Source organism: Haematobia irritans, chromosome 5 (genome assembly GCF_050003625.1).
Source record: "Haematobia irritans isolate KBUSLIRL chromosome 5, ASM5000362v1, whole genome shotgun sequence".
NCBI classification, from domain to species: Eukaryota; Metazoa; Arthropoda; class Insecta; order Diptera; family Muscidae; genus Haematobia; species Haematobia irritans.
Genome location: NC_134401.1, coordinates 168,121,246 through 168,139,022, shown reverse-complemented (window position 1 = coordinate 168,139,022; position 17,777 = coordinate 168,121,246). Strand labels below are relative to the sequence as shown.

The 17,777-nt window shown below is 31.7% G+C and overlaps 2 protein-coding genes across 3 annotated transcripts in view; one reads left to right on the top strand and one right to left on the bottom strand.

The window, feature by feature from the left end:
* Window positions 1-17,777, top strand: part of dpr1 (defective proboscis extension response 1) — a 707,346-nt gene that overhangs the window by 383,927 nt on the left and 305,642 nt on the right. The window lies entirely within an intron of this gene.
* LOC142241216 (uncharacterized) overlaps window positions 1-17,777 on the bottom strand; it is a 28,451-nt gene that overhangs the window by 7,165 nt on the left and 3,509 nt on the right. Inside the window, exons 4-6 of one of the 2 annotated variants that reach the window (XM_075312961.1) lie at window positions 9,903-9,966; window positions 9,573-9,734; window positions 9,445-9,506 (exon numbers count right to left, since the gene is read on the bottom strand). In XM_075312961.1, the coding sequence (XP_075169076.1) occupies window positions 9,445-9,506; window positions 9,573-9,734; window positions 9,903-9,966 (288 nt within the window). The remainder of the gene's footprint in view (window positions 1-9,444; window positions 9,507-9,572; window positions 9,735-9,902; window positions 9,967-17,777) is intronic. The other variant, XM_075312962.1, reaches the window with a different exon arrangement.

Here is a 17,777-nt window from a genome sequence, read left to right as displayed (position 1 = left end):
CGAGTGATAAATCATAAATAAACTTTTGCGAAGTTTCCTTAATATTGCTTCAGATTTAAATGTTTCCCATATGTTTTACTAACATTGTGTTCCACCCTAGTGCATTAGTCGACTTAAATTTTAAGTCTATAGATTTTGTAGAGGTTTATCAAATTCTGTCCAGATCGAGTGATATTTAAATTTATGTATTTGGGACAAACCTTTATATATAGCACCCATCACATTTGACGGATGTTCGAAAATTTAGATCTACAAAGTGGTACAGGGTATATTATAGTCGGCCCCGCCCGACTTTAGACTTTCCTTACTTGTTTTTTATTAAATCTATTAATATTTTAATTGGATCAACCATTAAAGAAATTTCAATATAAACGTAATTGAATCAATTGAAGCTATATTTATATTCTGCGTCACACTGTGGACCAGGGTATTATAAGTAACTGCATACACCTACACCCTCAAAAAACACAAACACATTTTGCTTTAAGCACATATATTTTCAGTATTAGTTCAAACAAAATATTGTTTGTATTATTCAAACATATTATGTTTCACCTTAGGACATACACCTGTAGAAAAAAATTTTAATAAAATTTTCTTTGTGTGGATATATTTTTAGGACGCTAATTGGTTACTTCCATTATTTTACTTGCAGCATACTCTCTAGGTCTCTTTTTCTAAACACATATATGTTTATAGGTTATTTCTAAATTAATATATGTTTGACTAAGCATATTATTTCTACAAACATTTTATGTCCCAAACATAACATGTTCTAACATATTAACATATATGTTACAAACATGTTATGCTAGTTTATGAACATTATATGCTTGCACTTAAAAATATTGTGTTAAAAAATTTGAGTTCCAAACATATAATTTTTACACCCAAGCATATGAAAAACAGTCTTGTTCGTCCGTGTAGTAGAGGACGTAAAAGACACATGCGTGTCCTTTGCAATAATGCTCAGGATCCCCAAGCCAATCTAGCGATGTTCGTCTGTCCATCTGTCTGACTGTGAACACATTTTTGTCATCAAAGTTTAAGCCAAACGCCTTAAAATTTTGCACAAGTATGTGTTTTGGATCTGAATATAACCCTACTGATTTTAGAAGAAATCGATACTGATTTGGATATAGCTTCCATACATATCTTTTGCCCGATATGGCCCCAGAAGCTGGAAGTTTAATCCGGATACCCATAAAGAATGAAATTGATGGTGTCGTAAAATGTGCCAAATTTGGTTAAAATCGGTTTAGATTTAAATATAGCTTCCATACATAGAAAAAAAAATCCGTAGTTAAACTAACGCTAAATTTAACTTATTTTTATTGGAAAAAAATTATTTGCTTGTAGTTAAATTTTATTATTTTTATCGAACTTTTCCACAGCTTAATGAAATCTTACTTTTTTTAAGATGTCTCAAAAATTGTATGAACTAAACGTGAGTATAAAGTTCAATGACCGTACACATAAGTTCAATATGACCTAAAACAAATGAAAATTTTTGTACGATTCCCAAAAATAGTAAGAATGAACGACTGTATGGTTCAAATGGTCATGATTTGGCGCCAATGAGTTTCTTCTTTACTTTTAGATAATTTTTTCTTCTAAGAGATGATGTAATTTCGTGAACTGCAGTTAAAAAGTCTAACAGAGCATTAAAATTTCCTGGTTTTAACAACGCCTTGTGGAAATCTCAAAATGTGGAGTAAAATTTAGTTCAATTTTCGTGCGTGGTAGTTCATTCTTCTTATAAAACAGTTCACTTTTTTCGGTGTATATATCATTCAAATTTTACCCCCATTTAGGTGAAATTAGGCACGCACAGGGAGTAGAGTTAACATTCTAGCTGTGCAGGCTAAATTTGGTAAAAATTTAGAGCTACAAAGTGACATGGTAGGCTCTGCCCGACTTTGCTTGTTTTTACTATTTTGGGGAAAAATGCGATATTCATGACTTAACAAAAAATTTCGTTGTATACAACAATACAGTTGAGGCTTAAAATTTACTTCATGACGAGTTTCTAGATACGGCTTGACTTGCTCAAAACAAGGACTGTGGAGTCGACCAAAATTTGCTCGACTTCGAGTCCAGCATTTCTCATTAGCCTCGACTCTGACTCACAATTGCTATTCGTGCCAAATTTGAAGAAAATATTACCAAAAATCTACCACAATTAAAAAAAATTATTTTTAAGTTATTGATTATAGTTTTGTTCAATTTTTAATTCTATAGAAAATTTTGTCAAAATTTTATTTCTATTGAAAATCTTGTCAAAATTTTATTTCTATAAAAAATTTGGTCAAAATTTTATTTCTATAGAATATTTTGTCTAAATTTTATTTCTATGAAAAATTGTTGTCAAATTTTATTTGTATAAAAAATTTTTGTCAAAATTTTATTTCTATAGAAAATTTTGTCAAAATTTTATTTCTGTAGAAAATTTTGTCATAATTTTATTTCTATAGAAAATTTTGTCAAAATTTTATTTCTATAGAAAATTTTGTCAACATTTTATTTCTATAAAAAATTTTGTCAAAAATTTATTTCTATAGAAAATTTTGTCAAAATTTTATTTATATCGAAAATTTTGTCAACATTTTATTTCTATAGAAAATTTTGTCAAATTTTCATGATATTCATGACTTAACAAAATATTTACGTTGTATACAACAATACAGTTGAGGCTAAAAATTTACTTCATGACGAGTTTCTAGATACGGCTTGACTTGCTCAAAACAAGGACTGTGGAGTCGACCAAAATTTGCTCGACTTCGAGTCCAGCATTTCTCATTAGCCTCGACTCTGACTCACAATTGCTATTCGTGCCAGATTTGAAGAAAATATTACCAAAAATCTACCACAATTTAAAAAAAATTATTTTGAAGTTATTGATTATAGTTTTGTTAAATTTTTATTTCTATAAAAAATTTTGTCAAAATTTTATTTCTATTCTTGTCAAAATTTTATTTCTATAAAAAATTTGGTCAAAATTTTATTTCTATAGAAAATTTTGTATAAATTTTATTTCTATGAAAAATTGTTGTCAAAATTTTATTTATATAAAAAATTTTTGTAAAAATTTTATTCCTATAGAAAATTTTGCCAAAATTTTATTTCTTTAGAAAATTTTGTCAAAATTTTATTTCTATAGAAAATTTTGTCAAAAATTTATCGCTATAGACTTTTCTTTAAATTTTATTTCTGTCAAAATTTTATTTCTGTAGAAAATGTTGTCATAATTTTATTTCTATAGAAAATTTTGTCAAAATTTTATTTCTATAGAAAATTTTGTCAACATTTTATTTCTATAAAAAATTTTGTCAAAAATTTATTTCTATAGAAAATTTTGTCAAATTTTATTTCTATTGAAAATTTTGTCAAAATTTTATTTCTATAGAAATTGTTTTCAAAATTTTATTTATTAAAAAATTGTATCAAAATTTTATTTCTATAATTTTTTTTTTTCAAAAATTATATATCTATAGAAAATTTTGTTAAAATTTTATTTGTTAGAAAATTTTGTCAAAATTTTATTTCTATAGAAAATCTTATCGAAATTTTATTTCTATAGAAAATTTTGTCAAATTTTATTTCTATAGAAAATTTTATCAAAAATTTATTTCTAAAGAAAATTTTGTCAAAAATTTATTTCTATAGAAAATTTTGTTAAAATTTAATTTCTATAAAACATTTTGTCAACTTTTTATTTCCATAGGAAATTTTTTGTCAAATTTTAATTTGTGTCGAAAATTTTGTCAAAATTTTATTTCTATAGAATTTTTTTTTTTTTAATTTAATTTCTGTAGAAATTTTTGTCAAAATTTTATTTCTATAGAAATTGTTTTCAAAATTTTATTTAGTACAAAATTGTATAAAAATTTTATTTCTATCAAAAATTATATATCTATAGAAAATGTTGTTAAAATTTTATTTTTTAGAAAATTTTGTCAAAATTTTTTTTCTATAGAAAATATTATCGAAATTTTATTTCTATAAAATGTTGTCAAAATTTAATTTCTGTAGAAAATTTTGTCAAATTGTAGTTCTACAAAAAATTTTATCACAATTTTATTTCTATTAAAAATTTTTGTCAAAATTTTATTTCTATAGAAAATTTTATTTCTATAGACTTTTTTTAAAATTTTAAAAAACTTTATTCAGTGATTGGCCTATTCCTATTACCTCTTGCAATGACTTTTGATATTCATGGATTTGTCCATCGTCACAAAGATTTCAATCCTTCAACAAATATCACATCAGTTAATTTTTTTGTCATGGCTATTTTCTTAATATCATGTCATGAATATGAAGGGCTTCGTCTGAAATTTGTGAATCTGGCAATTTTATAACGTCATGTCCATAACCATGATAGAAGTGAATGTTAATCCTATCCTCATTTCATTTTTGGGGAAGCAAATGTATCAATCTTGGTATGCGAGGACATTTGGTTTCTTCACCATCATCAAAGTTGAAGTATTTTTTGATGCTGTTTTCACAAAAAGTTCCTGAAATATCCTGCAGTTGTCATAAAAATTCTCAAACAAGTCGCCATCAGTGTAGCAACAACAGTGAATTGTTTCTGTTTCTGTTTCCGTTCCCATTCGTATTTTGAGTGGTGAACAAGAAAAAAAAAAACAATCAACGAAAAACCAACAACATTTTAAATTGACTTTTTAACTGTCAAATTTATGCCTCAATCATCACGCGGCAGACACAAGCAAAATGAACGCATATAGCCACAATCCATTCAAAAAAAAAAATACGACGACTTTATTGGAAATGTCATGAAAACTCTTTTTGTGACAAGGCCTTCAATTGCATTCTCTCTCTAGTAAACATGACCACAATAGGTCAGCTCATAGTATGCCATAGACAATGTGAACTTGTTTCATATTCTCTCAGTTCAAAGGTCACAGTCTCTAAAAGTGTTTCTGGCGACCCACTTTAATGTACACTCATAAAACCATAAATAGTGGAACAATAACGCATTCACTATCACCATTCTGAGAAGGGCTAAAAAGAATTTGATATTCATTTTCCCCCTCCAAATATTTGTATTCCACGTTGTTTGCAGTTCAAGCATCGTTGGCAGATAGAAGCTGGGGATTGGTAGTGGGTTTTTTTTTATTATTTTCTCTACAAATTCTGCTAGAGAATAAAGGCAAAAGCCCAGAATCTGTTTTATGCATGGTTTGAATTGTCATTGTTGACCCAAAAAAAGAAAGACGGCTTTCATTTTTTTGATTTTCAGAGCAGAGCTAATGGCAAAGCTTAAAATGAAATAAGAAAATAAAATATTGGATTGATGTTTTTTTTAAAGGGATTTTTAGCAAAAAATTTGACTATTCGAGAGACTACATAAAATTGGCTAACTAAAACTAATATTGATAGTAGTAATTACATAAGATTCATCAAGCAATACAATTGTCTGAATTAAATCTATCCGTTCGGCCACAAGTCAATTTATCCACCCGTTTGTTAGCCTGCCCGCATCAAGAAAAAAGCCCATCGTAAAACTGGTGCTAAGTTTTGTTTATTTGGATTGAAAATAAAATATTTGATTTTAGTTGAATTTTATTATACAACATAGTTTTTTGGATCTCAGTACGTCAAGCTTCGTATCTACAAAACAGGAATTGGGGGAAGCTTGCGAACTGCCGTTTCACATTCATTTCAATATAATAACTTTCTAGGACAAAATATTATGTTTGCAGGGAAAATATGTAACATCTTTGACGCATTGCTTTTATTTAAACCTGATCATGCCTCAACATTGACAGCAAAGCCGAATATCCTTGGAATGAAGCTTATGCTGTGTATTTGGTGGGACCAGTTGGGTGTGGTGTACTGTGAGCTGCTGAAGCCAAAAAAAATGATAGGAAGTGCTTTGTATCAAAATCAAATAATGCGTTTGAGCCTACCATTGCATGATAAACGGCCACAATATTTGGAAAGGCACACAAATTCATAAAAACTTTTTTGGAAACCATCAAATGGGAAGCCTAGCCCAGCCACCGTAAAGCCAGACATTTCTGACTATCACTTATTCCGATCGAAGACTCATAACCTGATTGCTCAGCATTATCGTTCTTACGAGGAACCCACAAATTGGGTCAGAGACAATAGACGAGTGAATTTTTCGTCGCGATATACGTATGTTGCCAAAGCCATCGTCCGCCTTCAATATCAATTTTGACCGAACTTCAGTTTTTCGGGGGCACTTTATCCCTTCTCAGTAATCTTGGAGATATTTTTGAGTGTAGTAAAAACTAATGTAAGTGGTTTCAATGCAGTCGGTTAGAAATAAGAGTTTTTATCAGTCAGTGCTAGGTAAAAAGCTCACCATTGTGGTATGGACTTAGCCTAAAATAACTGGTTTCCAACATATCTAGCCTATGTTGCCAGAAAGATGGGAAAACATAGTCCTACTACTTCGATTAATCCATTTGTTATTATACCCGTCACCACTACTGTGGTACAGGGTATAATAAGTTTGTGCATTTGTATGTAACGCCAAGAAGGAAAAGTCAGAGACCCATCATTTAGAATACCGATCGTCTTAGAATTGAATACTGAGTCGATTTAGCTACGTCTGTCTGTCCGTCCGTCTGTCTGTCTGTTCATGTATTTGTATTTTGTATTTATTTTGCCCGATTTAGATTCATATAACAACCGGAGACCAAATTTTCATTTCGATTTACTTGAAATTTTTCCCTGAGAGTAGATTTTAGATTCGTGTACCAACTTTAATTCAAATTGATATAGATTTGGAAATAGCTCCCATGTATATACGCCATTTCAAAGGAATTTTTCTGCATTTCGTTTTATTTTACACAGAAGAAAGATTTAAAATTCTATCTAACTGTGTCGAACTTTATCCAAATCGGTTCAGATTTAAATAAACCATATATTCTTCCGATTTAGGTGAAATTCGTACAACGTCAACGAAGATGTCCCCATACGTTCCACAGAAGATTTAGCTAAAGTTACGACTGTGTAAATGTCTCTTGATGTGGCCAAATATTGTCACAAACCCGACAAGTGACCACATATTTTGCTGAAATCTAGCCGATATCCTTGTCAACTTACCACTGCTAGGGAGCAAAAATAAAATTTAATCAAATTGTCCCATACCTCTAATACATCCCAGCAAAAAAGCGTCGCCAAAAAAGTAATAAACATTTTCTTTTTGGATCTGGAAGTGGTGCAAATATGACGCAGAAGCGATGAATTTAACATGGGCTTGTCATAGGACGGAAGTCCTCCATTTCAACAGTCGTTGAACTGAATTTGCATCACTTCTTTAGGTGTGATCCGAATTCAATGTTTTGGATGTAAATTAACAAATTCTGTGATATTTAGTCAAATAAATAATTTTTATAATTTTTAATGGATTCTAACGCATGTCGGAAACGTTTGACCTCAAATATTTTCAAAAATTCCCAATTTTTTCAGATTGGATTTATAATTTTTCTCGACAAAATTTAAATGATTTGTACGATTTTATAAATTCTTACTCCGTTTTTAGCCTATTTGAAACAAAAATAAGTATATACGGCCGTAAGTTCGGCCAGGCCGAATCTTATGTACCCTCCACCATGGGTTGCGTAGAAACTTCTACGAAAGGCTGTCATCCACAATCGAATTACTTTTTTTTTCACAATTTTAAAACTTCTTAACATCGTTTTCTAAATTGTGACTTAGTCCATACGGGGTAGAGAGCCAGAATTGAAATATGGGGGTCGCTTATATGGGGGCTATATCAAATTATGAACTTGATATGGACCAATTTTTGTGTGATTGGGGATCGATTTATCTGAGGGCTATATATAACTATAGACCGATATGGACCTAGTTAGACATGGTTGTTAACGGCCATATACTAGCACAATGTACCAAATTTCAACTGGCTCGGATAAAATTTGTTCTTCCAAGAGGCTCCAAAACCAAATCGGTTTATATGGGGGCTATACATGCTTATGGACTGATATGGACCACTTTTGGCATGACTGTTAAATATCATATACTACCATCACGTACCAAATTTCAACCAGATCGGATGAATTTTGCTTCTCCAAAAGGCACCGGAGGTCAAATCTGGGGATCGATTTATATGGGGGCTATATATAATTATGGACTGATATGAACCAATTCTTGCATGGTTGTTGGATACCATATACTGACATCATTTACCAAATTTCAACCGAATCGGATGAATTTTGCTCTTCCAAGGGGCTCCGGAGGTCAAATCTGGCGATCGGTTTATATGGGAGCTATATATAATTATGGACCGATGTGGAGCAATTTTTGCATGCTTGTTAGAGACCATATACTTACACCATGTACCAAATTTCATCCGGATCGGATGAAATTTGCGTCTTTTAGAGGCTCCGCAAGCCCAATCGGGGGATCGGTTTATATTGGGCCTATATATAATTATTAACCGCTGTGGACTAATTTTTGCATAGTTGTTAGAGACCATATACTTACACAATGTACCAAATTTCAGCCAGATCGGATGAAATTTGCTTCTCTTAGAGGCTCCGCAAGCCAAATCGGGGGATCGGTTTATATGGGGGCTATATATAATTATGGACCGATGTGGGTCAATTTTTGCATGGTTGTTAGAGATGATATGCTGACACCATGTACCAAATTTCAGCTAGATCGGATGAAATTTGCTTCTCTTAGAGTCCCCGCTAGCCAAATTTGTGGGTCCGTTTATATGGGGGCTATACGTAAAAGTGGACCGATATGGTCCATTTGCAATACCATCCGACGTCCAACAATAACAACTACTTGTGCCAAGTTTCAAGTCGATAGCTTGTTTCGTTCGGAAGTTAGCGTGATTTCAACAGACGGATGGACGGACGGACGGACATGCTCAGGTCGACTCAGAATTTCACCACGACCCAGAATATATATTCTTTATGGGGTCTTAGAGCAATATTTCGATGTGTTACAAACGGAATGACAAAGTTAATATACCCCCATCCTATGGTGGAGGGTATAAAAATTTAAAATTACCCATTAAAATTGGGAGTGCATTTTCTGGAAGTGCTTTTAAAATTGTGCCTTCCAAATTGTTTTGCTGGGATGTGTATCGTCGGATAAATCATAAATGCACTTTTGTGCCGTAAAATGGCGTTAGTTTTATATATCCAATTTTTGTTTTTACTTAATTGTGTTTCATTTCAGGACGTTATCCGATGTGAAATTAAAGTCTAGAGATTTTGAAGAAGTTTAAACATTTTTCTTCTTTATTTTTCCGGTTTATACGGTTCACGAATTTTTACTACCGATACTGAGGGAAGCCAAGCATTTTTTTTATCTTAAAGGAGAATGGATTTTTAACTATTGTTCTTTGAAAGCAAACGTAAATGATAGCTTCGGTACCCCAGAGTATATCTTTCTTATCACTATAGTTCTACTTACCTATACCAAGGAGCCAAATGGGATTTGACTATCATATACACATTAACCAAATACACGGCCAACTGCAAGAGATAAAAAATTTAATTGAAATGAATTTGATATCACATTAGGAAAAATTAATAAATCACAATCACCGTGGTGAATAGGAAAAATATTAGCCATCCTTTACTCCATACACGAATCATATGACCCATATTTCCTTGTAAAATATAATACTGAATGGCCACTAGTAAAGTGCCAATAATAGCAAATGCCACCAGAGTTAATAAGGAAAACATTTGACAATCTTCCTGAAAATCAAGACAGACAGAATATTAAATCTTCTTAATAACATAGTATGTAATTATTTTTTTAAATCGAATTTAAGTTCCATCTCTTCAGAGGCCATTTCATTTTAATTTTCTTATGAAGCAGTAGCCATAGAAATTAAATAAAATTCACTGTCATTTTCAATTTACCTGTAAAGCTCTACGACTCATTGATCTTGAATACCAAATACGCAATGATTCTAGGAAAGAATATCTGTAAAAAAATACGAAATATATTTGTGTGAATTTTGTTCGAGATGTTACTGAAATATGACATATGTGGCGTATTAGCAACATGTGCATCATTACTTATTCGTCACATGGGGTTAGTTGAACCAAAGATTATAGAAGAGGAAGATGGGAGATTGGCTACTGAGCACATCAAACCATTTACCACATTAGTTTAATACTCGAACCAAACGCGTATACGACAAGTATTGACATAGCATTAAAATACAAATAAAAAGAAATTAAGTGCACGAAATAAATTTCCATAAAGGTGAAAATGTAATTTATTTTGTTGTTGGCTAAAATTTAACATTGTTTCATTAAGAAAATTAAATTTTTCATTTAAAAAATAAAAACGAAAAACAACTAAAAGATTACAAACATGTATTGAACTAACATGGTAAATGCAACATTTGGTATGACGCATGCCAATTTCCTATCTTCCTCAAGTTTATTGTCTTTGAGTTGAACAACATGATTGTCTGTTTGACCATTAAGAGAGAGAGAGGAAAGAGAAATATATTTGAAAAACACAGAAAAAAGAAACATAATGTAATTGAATTTGTTAACTTCACGAGAGTTATCAATCATATACATAAACGAATGATTTGAATTAATAATGGAATGTCAAAAAATTAACATGAAATATATCTATCAAAAATCAATTAATATTCTCATGAAAAAAAAATATAAAGAAAAGCCTATCAATGGAATTAAAAGAATACAAGAATTTTCTTTGACTTTGTTTATATTTTATTATTATTATTTTTTATACCCTCCATCATAGGATGGGGGTATATTAACTTTGTCATTCCGTTTGTAACACATCGAAATATTGCTCTAAGACCCCATAAAGTATATATATTCTGGGTCGTGGTGAAATTCTGAGTCGATCTAAGAATGTCCGTCCGTCCGTCTGTTGAAATCACGCTAACTTCCGAACGAAACAAGCTATCGACTTGAAACTTGGCACAAGTACTTGTTATCGATGTAGGTCGGATGGTATTGAAAATGGGCCATATCGGTCCACTTTTACGTATAGGCCCCATATAAAGGGACCCTCAGATTTGGCTTGTGGAGCCTCTAACAGAAGCATATTTCATCCGATTCGGCTGAAATTTGGTACATGGTGTTGCTATATGGTATCTAACAACCATGCAAAAATTGGTCCATATCGGTCCTTAATTATATATAGCCCCCATATAAACCGATCCCCAGATTTGGCTTGTGGAGCCTCTAAGAGAAGCATATTTCATCCGATCTGGCTGAAATTTGGTACATGGTGTTAGTATAGGGTCTCTAACAATCATGCAAAAATTGGTCGACATCGGTCCATAATTATATATAGCCCCCATATAAACCGATCCCCAGATTTGGCTTGCGGAGCCTCAAAGAGAAGCATATTTCATCCGATCCGGCTGAAATTTGGTACATGGTGTTGGTATATGGTCTCTAACAATCATGCAAAAATTGGTCCACATCGGTCCATAATTATATATAGCCCCCATATAAACCGATCTCCAGATTTGGCTTGCGAAGCCTCAAAGAGAAGCAAATTGCATCCGATCCGGCTGAAATTTGGTACATGGTGTTGGTATATGGTCTCTAACAATCGTGCAAAAATAGGTCCACATCGGTCCATAATTATATATAGCCCCCATATAAACCGATCCCCAGATTTGGCTTGTGGAGCCTCTAAGAGAAGCATATTTCATCCGATCCGGCTGAAATTTGGTACATGGTGTTGGTATATGATCTCTAACAACCATGCAAAAATTGGTCCATATCGGTCCTTAATTATATATAGCCCCCATATAAACTGATCCCTAGATTTGGCTTGTGGAGCCTCTAAGAGAAGCATATTTCATCCGATCCGGCTGAAATTTGGTACATGGTGTTGGTATATGGTATCTAACAATCATGCAAAAATTGGTCCACATCGGTCCATAATTATATATAGCCCCCATATAAACCGATCTCCAGATTTGGCTTGCGAAGCCTCAAAGAGAAGCAAATTGCATCCGATCCGGCTGAAATTTGGTACATGGTATTGGTATATGGTCTCTAGCAAACGTGCAAAAATTGGTCCACATCGGTCCATAATTATATATAGCGCACATATAAACCGATCCCCAGATTTGGGTTGCGGAGCCTCTAAGAGAAGCAAATTTCATCCGATCCGGCTGAAATTTGGTACATGGTATTGGTATATGGTCTCTAGCAACCGTGCAAAAATTGGTCTATATCGGTCCATAATTATATATAGCCCCCATACAAAACGTTCTCCAGATTTGACCTCCGGAGCCTCTTGGAGGAGCAAAATTCATCCGATCCGGTTCAAATTAGGAACGTGGTGTTAGTATATGGTCGCTAACAACCATACCAAAATTGGTCCAATCACACAAAAATTGGTCCATATTGGTTCATAATCATGGTTGCCACTAGAGCTAAAAATAATCTACTAACATTTTATTTCTATAGAAAATTTTGTCAAAATTTTATTTCTATAGAAAATTTGTCAAAATTTTATTTCTAGAGAAAATTTTGTTAAAATTTTATTCGGTTCATAATAAAATTTTCATCATTGTCAAAATTTTATTCATATAGAAAATTTTGTTCAAATTTTATTCGGTTCATAATCATGGTTGCCACTCGAGCCAAAAATAATCTACCAAGATTTTATTTCTATAGAAAATTTTGTCAAAAATTTATTTCTATAGAAAATTTTGTTAAAATTTTATTTCTGCAGACATTTTTGTCAAAATTTTCTTTCTATAGAAAATTTTGTGAAAATTTTTATTTCTATAGAAAATTTTGTGAAAATTTTATTTCTATAGAAAATTTAGTTAAAAGTTTATTTCTGTAGAAAATTTTGTCAAAATTTTATGTCTATTTTGTCAAACTGAATTATATACGTATTGGATCGATCTTTTTTGATTTAATATATACCACGTATGGACTTACTTACAATTTAGAAGATGGTGTTAGGAGGTTTTAAGATACCTTGCCATCGGCAAGCGTTACCGCAACTTAAGTAATTCGATTGTGGGTGGCAGTGTTTAAAAGAAGTTTCTACGCAATCCATGATGGAGGGTACATAAGCTTCGGCCTGGCCGAACTTACGGCCGTATATACTTGTTTTAATTTAAGTTCCTTATTCATTCTGGGGAATCTATTTCAGAAAAAGTCAAAGTCTTACTATTGCAATTAAAAAAAATTGTTGATTGTATTGGGGCTAAAATGAAACTAATCTGCCTATCCTAATACGATATCTTGATGTAGCTATGTAGTAAAAATAATTGAGGTTATGATTCTGTAACCACATTCCATACCACCATCACAATGTCCTTTTGTCTTTAAATGTAATTGAATTTCATTTTCCATTTTTCGTTGTCGACGAGTTATTGAAAATTATAATTAAATACATATGTACATAGTCCTATAGCCTATCTTTGTCTGTTTTCAAAACAAATATGTCTAGGTCAATTATTTACAAAAATAATCCCATTTGTTGCAGGCCATTTGGTCTGTACAAGCAATTAATGATTTTTTTTGTTATGCTTATTCCAAATCGCCATTTAACTTATTGACATTGCATTTAAAGGTCGAAAGGCATTTAAGTGGGTTTTGAACCACGAACTTGGAATACTCGCCTCACACAGTTCAAACAAAATCTTCTCACCCAATGGCTGGCTAACGAGGGAAACCATATGGAGGAGTTAACAATAATTAAAATTATTTTTATGCGTAAACAAATTACAAAAGTCTATAGGCATAGATGTGAATGCCAGCCATGCGGCAGCAGCTGAGGTTTTCATCCAAAAATAAATATTGATTCCAATTCAATTACACCACAAATACAAGCTTATATAAATAAACCGAAACACACACATACAGACCAAATAAACCATCAACACCAAGAATGGTTTTCTGTGAATTTACAGCTGTTTAAGGCTTCATTTATAATTTGGTCATTATTTTCAAAAATAAAAAAAAAAATAAAAATGTGAAATTGTGCTTAAAAGTTTGTGGGTATCGTCCATAATATATAATTCCATAGAATTTGTAAGCCAATAATAATTTGGATGAAAATCTCACTTGACCTGCAACCAATTACATTTATTTATGTATTCATTTATTGCTGTTGTATTTTGTAAATTATTTGGATTTAATTTATTTTTGAATTTTTGTATGTCATTCATTGATTTCAAGGTTATAATAAAATAAACGCATTATTTTTATGTGATCTACGTGGAATTTAAACAGCAACGACAAACAAATAAATTTTTTTTATATTTAAATAACTAAGTAATTTATATGATAAGGTTTCTACCAAATATATTGTTTCTAAGTGTTGATTAATTTGAATCTGTTACCTATTAGATCTATTTAAAATTTTAAAGACTTTTTGAATACACCACAAAAAGATATCGCCAAAATTTTTCCAATTAAAATTTTAATTGAATTCTAAAAAATCTTCAATCTTCAAAACATTAACAAATTTGGTAATTGAAAGAAAAATCAATCACGAAAATTAATAGTATCAATTAAATTTTTAATTGGATCAATAAATTGTTTAATTGACATTGGTGATTGATAATATAATTTCAGTGATTGAAAAAATTTCAATTAAAATTTCATTGAATCAATTAATTTATGGATATTTTTTTTCTGTAGTTACATAAGATTTTTTCTCGCGTCCACGGTTGCAACTATAGAAAATTTTGTCAAAATTTTATTTCTATAGAAAATTTAGTCAAAATCGTATTTTTATAGAGAATTTTATGAAAATGTTATTTCTATCGAAAATTTTGTCAAAATTTTATTTCTATGGAAAGTTTGGTAAAAATGTTATTTCCATAGAAAATTTTGTCAAAATTTCATTTTTATAAAAAATGTAGTCAAAATTGTATTTCTCTAGAGAATTTTACGAAAATGTTATTTATATGGAAAATTTTGCCAAAATTTTATTTCTATAGAAAATTTTGTTAAAATTGTATTTCTATAGAAAATTTTGTCAAAATTGTATGTCTATAGAAAATTTTGTCATTAGTTTATTTATATAGAAAATTTTGTCAAAATTTTATTTCTATAGAAAATTTTGTCAAATTTTTATTTCTATAGAAAATGTTATCGATATTTTATATTTGTAGAAAATGTTGTCAAAGTTTTATTTCTATACTAAATTTTATTGAAATTTTATATCTGTATAAAAATTTTTAAAAATTTTATTTCTATAGAAAATTTTGGCAAAATTTGATGCTCACAGGCATCCAAATAGTAGCAACCCTACGTAAAATTTGTACAAAAGAAAATTTTGTCAAAATTGGCCCGCAGGCATCAAAATAGCACAAACCTTACGGAAAATTTAACCAACATTTTATTTTTATACCCACCACCATAGAATGGTGACGGGGGTATAATAAGTTTGTCATTCCGTTTGTAACGCATCGAAATATCGATTTCCGACTATATAAAGTATATATATTCTTGATCAGGGAGAAATTCTAAGACGATATAACGATGTCCGTCTGTCCGTCTGTCTGTCTGTCTGTCTGTCTGTCTGTCTGTTGTAATCACGCTACAGACTTCAATAATGAAGCAATCGTGCTGAAATTTTGCACAAGCTCGTCTTTGGTCTGCAGGCAGGTCAAGTTCGAAGATGGGCTATATCGGTCCAGGTTTTGATATAGTCCCCATATAAACCGACCTCCCGATTTGGGGTCTTGGGCTTATAGAAATCGTAGTTTTTATACAATTTGCCTGAAATTTAAAATCTGGAGGTATTTTATGACCATTAAGAGATGTCCCAAAAATGGTGAGTATCGGTCCACGTTTTGGTATAGCCCCCATATAGACCGATCTCCCGATTTTACTTCTTGGGCTTATAGAAACCTCAGTTTTTATTCAATTTACCTGAAATTTGAAATCTAGAGGTATTGTAGGACCACAAATACGTGTGCCAAAAATTGTGAGTATCGGTCCATATTTTGGTATAGCCCCCATATAGACCGATCTCCCGATTTTACTTCTTGGGCTTATAGAAAACGCAGTTTTTATTCAATTTACCTGAAATTGGAAATCTAGAGGTATTGTAGGACCACAAATATGTGTGCCAAAAATTGTGAGTATCGGTCCATATTTTGGTATAGCCCCCATATAGACCGATCTCCCGATTTTACTTCTTGGGCTTATAGAAACCGCAGTTTTTATTCAATTTACCTGAAATTGGAAATCTAGAGGTATTGTAGGACCACAAATACGTGCGCCAAAAATTGTGAGTATCGGTCCATATTTTGGTATAGCCCCCATATAGACCGATCTCCCGATTTGGGGTCTTGGGCTTATAGAAACCGTAGTTTTTATCCAATTTGTCTGAAATTGGAAATCTAGAGGTATTTTAGGACCATAAAGAGGTGTGCCGAAAATGGTGAGTATCCATCCATATTTTGGTATAGCTCCCATATAGACCGATCTCCCGATTTTACTTCTTGGGCTTATAGAAACCGCAGTTTTTATTCAATTTACCTGAAATTGGAAATCTAGAGGTATTGTAGGACCACAAATACGTGCGCCAAAAATTGTGAGTATCGGTCCATATTTTGGTATAGCCCCCATATAGACCGATCTCCCGATTTGGGGTCTTGGGCTTATAGAAACCGTAGTTTTTATCCAATTTGTCTGAAATTGGAAATCTAGAGGTATTTTAGGACCATAAAGAGGTGTGCCGAAAATGGTGAGTATCCATCCATATTTTGGTATAGCTCCCATATAGACCGATCTCCCGATTTTACTTCTTGGGCTTATAGAAACCGCAGTTTTTATTCAATTTACCTGAAATTGGAAATCTAGAGGTATTGTAGGACCACAAATACGTGCGCCAAAAATTGTGAGTATCGATCCATATTTTGGTATAGCCCCCATATAGACCGATCTCCCGATTTGGGGTCTTGGGCTTCTAGAATCCGAAGTTTTTATCCTATTTGCCTGAAATTGGAAATCTAGAGGTATTTTCGGGTCACAAAGAGGTGTGCCGAAAATGGTGAGTATCGGTCCATATTTTAGTATAGCCCCCATAAGAACGATCCCTTGATTTAACTCCTTGGGTTTCTAGAAACCGTAGTTTTTATCTGATATGCCTGAAATTGTAAATATTCTGGTATTTTAGGCTCACAAAAACGTGTATCGGATTAAGTTTTTATCGGTCCATTTGGTAATGCCTCCATATAGACCGACTTCATTTCTTGAGGGTGTAGAAGGCGCACTGATCATGAAAATTGCTTGAAACTCAATGTAAAATTTCCAGATTTTACTTCTACAGATTTAAGATTTCAAATCAAGACGTTATTTTATAATTTTCTTGCACACTTACAAGAGATGTTAATGATTCCTCTAAACCTCAAACAAAAATGGTTCTTATAAATCCAGAATCTGATATAGTCCTCATAGGTGAAATCTTTAAATTTATCTTCGGGTTGTGTCCTCAAGTCCTCAAGCCCTCCTGAAATTTCAAAGGAAACCCTAATATTTGGTTCATGGTGGTGGGTATTTAAGATTCGGCCCGGCCGAACTTACTGCTGTATATACTTGTTATAGAACATTTTGTCAAATTTTTATTTCTATAGAAAATTTTGTCAAAATTTTATTTCTACAGAAAATTGAGACAACATTATATTTCTTTAGGAAATTTTGTAAAAATTTTATTTCTATAGAAAATTGAGTCAAAATTTTATTTCTATAGAAAATTGAGTCAAAATTTTATTTCTGTAGAAATTTTTGTCAAAATTTTATTTGTCA